The sequence below is a fragment of the Palaemon carinicauda genome, chromosome 30 (assembly GCF_036898095.1).
Source record: "Palaemon carinicauda isolate YSFRI2023 chromosome 30, ASM3689809v2, whole genome shotgun sequence".
NCBI classification, from domain to species: domain Eukaryota; kingdom Metazoa; phylum Arthropoda; class Malacostraca; order Decapoda; family Palaemonidae; genus Palaemon; species Palaemon carinicauda.
Window position 1 is genome coordinate 37,713,180 of NC_090754.1, and position 7,500 is coordinate 37,720,679.

Here is a 7,500-nt window from a genome sequence, read left to right on the forward strand (position 1 = left end):
TTCATTTAGGGCGGTAAATATATATTTATATATATATATATATATATATGTATATATATATATATGTATATAAAAACATATATATATAATTAATTTATGTATATATATGTATACATATATATATATATATATATATATTATACACATATATATTACATATGCATGCATATATATGTGTATATATACATGTATATATATATATATATATATGTTTATATACAAACATATATATATATATATATACACATATATACATATATATATATATATATATGTATATGAATATATATACATATATATATATAAATATATATATATATATAAATATATATATATATATATATATATAGTTTATGTATGACTATCCTCAACTTTCTAATTATTTTCTCTCACTCTTTAGCTACAGTTTTCTTAACTACCATATCCGTCCTCATTCCAGCGCTTGTTATCTTTATCATCTTTTCTTACCCTCATATACCTACTATTACTTCATCTGGAATCTATAGACCTTTCTTCAAATTGTATACAACCCTCGAGAGCTCCTTAACCTCCTTAACCACAATCTATCTACCACAACATATACAATGTTTATATAATTATAATCATTTGATTTGTACATCTATTCTTCAAGGAATGTGGTAAAAAAAAATTTATTTCGGTCTGTAAATATTTTATTTATACACAGGTTATTTACATGATTTCAATTAAGTATCACCTCTCTCACTTTCTCTAGGCATAAATACTTTAATTATTAGGTTTTAATTGTAATGAAGTTTTTATCCGTATACTGGGCGACCATTTTCACTAGACTCCTCTGAATCGGGAGCTGAGTAAGTAGGCCTTGGAGCTGAATAAGAAGGTCTTGGGGCTGAATAAGATGGTCTTGGGGCTGAGTATTCCCTAGATTCAACTGAGTCTGGGTAACGAGCCTCTCCCTGGTACTTCACGTCAGCCACATATCCTGAGTCTCCATCCACGTAGTAGGTCACAGTCTGCAGACGACCATCGGGCAGCTGAACGTAGTACGACCCTTGAGTGTGGTCGCCGTCACGGGATTCCTGGTGTCCGAAGTCGTTGCCTGAATATTCATCCTTGACAGCCCAGTTGAAGTCATACTTGGCTTCGGTAGACTCGTCCGAATATTCACGAGTTACCTAAAGTAGAAAAAAAAAATGTTTAATTTCAAGTTATCAAGGATTTTCGAATTCAGAATCAATTATACATTTCCGTTAAAGGAAATTCCTTATACATAAATAAGGAGTGGTTTTTACTCGATAACATTACTTATATATTCAACCTGCGTCCCATGAACTATTTTCACAAATATTTATTTAACCGTAATATAAGATTTATACTAAATCGGTTCAGTTATAATAACAAACAGAAACGCTTTCATAAAATCAATCATACAGGTAATTATCCTCCTAAAAAAAGTTATTTACTCTTCACCTGATAAACAATATTTTCAAAAATACATCATATTCTAAAATATCATATTCAATCAGGTTATATAGTTTAATTCCAACTTACTTGAGGTGGACTGTAGGAGTATGAAGCAGGGCGCTTATCAGCATAAGCAGCAATGGCCATGAGGACCAAGATGAAAAAGACCTGCAAAGAAAATTCAGTTCAAGACAAATAATCAAATAAGTTTTTTCATACGTTGGCCGTCTATGAATATTGTCTTTTGTTTCGTTAGTGTTGAATGAAACCTTATGCCACACACATATCAGCATACTTCGTTGATTAGACAGAGTATCACTAAAATTGTGGGCAAAATTTTTTTTTATAAATATGACAGATAGAAATGGTGATCGAAATATTTTACAGATCACTGGCAATGGTCTTTTGGTTAAGGAATAAAACATAAGAGAGAGAGAGAGAGAGAGAGAGAGAGAGAGAGAGAGTTTTATCTCTTGTTTTAAATTGAAATATACTCGAATATATATATATATATATATATATGTATATATATATATATATACATATATATATATATATATATAGAGAGAGAGAGAGAGAGAGAGAGAGAGAGAGATGTATATATATATATATATATGTGCGTGTGTGTGTGTGCCTGTGTAGCTGTGTTGGTGTGTTGGTGGGGGTGTTTACACACTAGCGTGGGCATGTATCAAATAATTTTTAAGATATATACAGCATTAGAAAACAAAAATCTAAAATAATTTGTGTTAGGCGTTTCCCATGACGGCCAGTTTACACCTCACCTTTCCTTCCATGGTACAGGATCTTAGTTTGTGTTCGTAAGATTCGTTTGTGTCCATCCCAAGGCAAGCCTTCCCTATATATATTGCTGGAAGTCCATGCGACGAGTGACGTCACGGAACAAGTTTTTGCAGTAGTTCCACACTGGTGAGAGGGTAAAAAAGACGGAAGCAGAATAACTGACTGGTTCATTTCATCTTTGACTTTTCGTTTACTTCTTGATAAGACAAAAGAGTTGAAGGTTATAATTTGTAAATTTCATGAAGGATAATTCAAATCTTTTATTTTGCCAAGGGATCTCGCGTTTCGTAATCTTTAATTAGTATTTTTTTTCTATGATATCGCCTAAAGATAAGCTATAACATTTAATTTGTCAACAAGTCTTATGTTTTGTGATATGCATTAACAATTTTGGTAGAATTCTAACACCTAAAATGCATCACTTAAATTTCTATTTAACACAAAATCTTTTCTCATGTGGCTTTCGAATTGATACTCGATGTAAGATTAAACCCAATTGAATTCGTCACTGATATTTCCATTAGTCGGCGGATTTTAGGCTGCATGGTCTTATTTGGTATTTCTAGGGTTGGAAACAATCAAACAAAAAGCTTATCATTATTTATCATAGAACATTGGCCTGGGCAATTTTCTATTATTTTCATACAAAATGTAATTAAAATGTACTCTCACCTTTTCAATTAGGCGTTGTTCAGTGATGATGTGTTTTGTAATTTCTGTTTTCTTTTTAATATTTTCCTCTGTGATATTTACAATAAGTAAAAACAAGCAGAATTCAACCCAAGTATTTCCATTTCAAAGAAATCCTTTCCAAGTGACTTGCAGATTTTTAGACTTTGTGGAGTTAAAAAAGCAAATTAAGTAAAATATTGATTAATTTTTATGCAAAAAAAATGCTGAAATCTCTTTCAGCGTAATATTTATTGTACAGCTAGAAACGATAGAGTATAGAATCAATACTCATATTCAATAAGGACTTATGACCTATTTGGTTTTCTGACAGGTATTTGATATACAGCAGATATTACACTAACAAAACACTAATATTTTTATTAGTCAAGGATTCCTTTACAATGTTTATTTTCGTAAGTTTTTGCCTTTGGGTTGAAATCTCTAAAACTCTACAAAGGTTTTCATGTGCCTATGAAAAGAGGAAATGTCTTCCAACACACACACACACACATATATATATATATATATATATATTTAGATTGCAACTCACTGCATACATCAAATATCTGAAATTCTGCATTGATATTTAATTTCATATTTCATCTTACTATCTGGTTCAGATTGGTATTTACTGTAGAGTTGATGTCACATAAATAAAGAACAAATTTTTTAGTTACACTATCTTCATCAGATCGGTATTTACTGTAGTGTTGATGTCACATAAATCAGGAACAAATGTTTGTTTTTCACAATCTTCTTCAGATTGGTATTTACTGAAGAGTTGATGTCACATAAATCAGGAACAAATTGTTTTGTTCCACTATCTTCACCAGATCGGTATTTACTGTAGAGTTAATGTTTATTAAATCAAGAACAAATATTTCTGTTTCACCACTTCTCCAGATTGATATTTACTGTAGAATTGATGTCACATAAATCAGGAACAAATATCTTTGTTCCACCATCTTCTTCACATTACTATAGAGTTGATATCACCTAAATCAAGAATAAAATTTTTTGTTCCACTATCTTCCTCAGATCAGTGGTTACTGTAGAGTGATATCACATAAATCAGGAATAAATTTAATTGTTCCACTATCTTCATCAGATTGGTGTTTACTGTAGAGTTGATGTCACCAAATCATGAACAAATATTTTTGTTTTTACTGTCTTCTTGAAATCAATATTTACTGTAGAGTTGATGTTACATAAATCAAGAAGTTACTGTAGACAGAAACACTTATTTGCATATTCCCTGGAATTTTTGCCTTGTTATTTACAAGTTGCTACTTCCTACTTAGTTAAAATTAATCGTATTTCATAACTGGACAAATTATCATTAGTGAAGTGGTTGTAAGGTTTGAATAATTCAATTTTCTACTGATGTAACATTTTTTATTATGGAATCCTTTCCAAACAGTTTTCATACAGGTACTTTACGTATTGTTATGTAGATGCCCCTATACCTTATTTCTATTCATTTATCATTTTGTCCGGATATTTTTATGTTGCAATTTTCAGAACTGTACTTTTTGGTCAACAAGTATCACGAAATTTAAAGTTTTTAAGAAGACTTTGGAAACCTTACTACAATGTAGAAATCTACTCAAATGAACAGCAATATACTCATTTGGTAACAGTGCCCAAGCAATATTCAGATTGCTGCTTTCTTAGAGAAATTAGAGATATTTGAAATGAACAAAGACTTTATGTACATAGTTATCAGATAGGTATTTGCTATGGAGTTGAAATCACTACACGTTTGGTAATCATTTTTCGAGATTATTTCTTACTGTTAAGTTGAAACTTCTAGATTCAAACATATGTTCGTAAAAAGTCTTTATCAAGATCATTTCATATAAATACTTGCTGCTGAAATTATCAAACTTCAACACAAATATCTATATTTACCAAAAAGTCTTATGTCCGTAGAACAATAACAAAAAATCACTCTTACTTTATTACCGTCATGGAAGTTTTGTTTGGTTGCATTCAGACCAGTACTTACCGTGCATATCAAAATCGTTAATTTTGCAAAAGACCATTAATGTCAAAGAACTTTTAATTTTGTATCAAAGAATATATATCTCTTCAATTCTAACCCATTGCTCTTCTTTGGCCAGGTAATTTCTTAATTGGTACTTAGTATGTAGTCAAAATATCAAGGGATATTAAACAAAGTGATTCATAAAAACCTCGGTGTTGTAACGTTTTAAAAAATGAACGTTATTACTTCAATAGGAAATGAATATTTTGCTATATTTTTTTTTCAGACAGGTACCTGGTGTGTAGATTAAACCACTGAAATTCAATAGTGATCATTTTATGTGTCCTTGAATCTTATGATTATTCTAAAATGACTATTTGCTGTTGATTTGAAGCTAATAAAGTTCAGTCTTAATATTTTCCTTTGTTAGAAAATCCTTCGTTGGGTTATTATCCGTTTGTACTTTCAGTTTCAATTGAAATCATTATAATTCAACGCCAGTATTTCATTGACAGATATATCATTGATGGATAAAATTTGAGACACTGGCAATATATTTTGTAGTTGAGAAATTTATATCTCTTTACCATTATCTTTTATTCCTTTAAATAAATTAACAAAACTATTACAGGCCTTTTTCAATTCACCATATGTATATGAAAATTTTACCTATTGTGTTTTTCTAAGGAATCTTGCAATACATCTTATTCAAAATGACCTTTTCGTGAAAGTGGAATCCCAGAAGTTGGAAAATTTTTACTAAGAGACTATCTGTTTTCCTATCTCCTATTTATTTTCTATTGCATTGTATGTCCTATTGTCATTCCTTTGCGTATCTCAGACTCGAACATAACCAGTTATCTTAATTCTAAATTCCAAAGCTGCTTTACGTATCTGTACTGGTTTAGTATTCTTCAGAACATTAGGAAGATTCCTTTATAATTTCCATCTTTCGGGTTATGCACAAGAGTATTCATCTGAGTAGTTCATTATTGTAACAAATACCTTTATATGACATAGATCAATAGAGAGATGACCATTAGCTTTCCCTCTCATGTAAATTTATACCATATATATATTCATATATATACATATGTATATATATATATATATATATATATATATATTTATATTATATATATACATATATTTATATGTATATATATATATATATATATATAGATTGATAGATAGATAGATAGATAGATAGATAGATAGATAGATAGATAGATAGATATATAATGTAACTCTGCCAAGGCTGCATCAGATAACTTCGTCTCGAAATTCATCAAGTTCGACATGCAAAACAAAGCGACCCAAGTTCGTCCTAGTTACTTAGTGATCATCCAAAGCCACGAAGCGCAAGTTAAGGACCACGAAACGCAGATATTCTGTACAGATCACGCATAAGATTAACTGAAATGTAACGCCAAATCTAAACGTAATTAAATTACGGCATTCGTGTGCTGTAGTTCAGCGGTAATTAGGTACAAACCACGGCCCGACTTCACATGCTCCACCACAAAAGATACTCTAGTCACAACTCCCCACCCGTCCCGATGTACATTTTTTTTTTTTTTTTTTTTCCCTAAGGAAGAGGTGGGATTGTGGTTTAACAATAGAAACTAAGGTTGGCACTGGGGTTTGGAATTTTGTCAGGATTCACAAGTCTTTCTTTCCTTTTACTTTTTGTGACCCGATTTTCTTCGTTTTAACATTGTTTTGGTGTTAGTGTTTGAGGTCAAGGTTTCATTTACAAAGAAGTGATCAAGGGATTGTTTTATGACGGGGATTCCTCGTGAAACTCTGATTGTGTCATAGATAGAATATTATTTACGTTTTTTGGCGTGTCTGTGTTTTGAGTGCAAGTATGGATTTGTATGTAAATAATATTACTAGTTTCTATATATCCCATTCCCTTCTATTTTCAAAACTACGAATCAAAATTGATCAATTCACTTCCCTCGTAATAAAGAGAAACAAAGTGGGGAAAAAAGTATCATTCTTTAAAAGAATAAGAAGGAAATTCATATTATCTTCACCAAGAAATTAAAGAACTCTAATCAAAGATATGAAAACTTTGAAAAAAAAATAATATTTCAGTAAAAACAGAGTGAAACTTAATCAATATTCTTCAATAAAAGAGGATTTTATCGAAGGTACAAATAACATAACTCATATCCAAATCATATACAAAGGTGTTAGATTTGAGAAAGGTAATAAGGTATGCCGGCAATTATCTCTCATTGTTCCTAGAATTAGATCTGGCACGATTTTCGCTAGTCACATCCAGTGACAGTGTCTATAGAATATCACTTGGTTGCTAGGGCACGTATCGAGTATAGATTTGATGGTTTAGAATTCTCACTCTCTCTCTCTCTCTCTCTCTCTCTCTCTCTCTCTCTCTCTCTCTCTCTATTATATGATGATTGCCAATAAGAATTTTATTTTATTCAAAACATAAGTGCACATACACGATAAAGTTAAAGGGGTGGATTTGATGTTCTAGAACGCTATACATTCTTTTAATAAAAGCTTTCTGATTACGTCAAATGAAATATCGTTCAAGTCAGTAATTAAAATCATAATTAAAA

The 7,500-nt window shown here is 30.7% G+C and overlaps 1 protein-coding gene across 1 annotated transcript; it reads right to left on the reverse strand.

The window, feature by feature from the left end:
• Nucleotides 1-649: 649 nt before the first annotated feature.
• LOC137623006 (cuticle protein 7-like) lies at nt 650-1,607 on the reverse strand. Its single transcript, XM_068353623.1, has 2 exons — nt 1,531-1,607; nt 650-1,154 (listed from the first exon to the last, which is right to left on the reverse strand). Exons 1-2 carry the CDS (start codon nt 1,588-1,590, stop codon nt 777-779), a joined length of 438 nt encoding a protein of 145 aa, XP_068209724.1. The 5' UTR covers nt 1,591-1,607; the 3' UTR covers nt 650-776.
• Nucleotides 1,608-7,500: the final 5,893 nt, after the last annotated feature.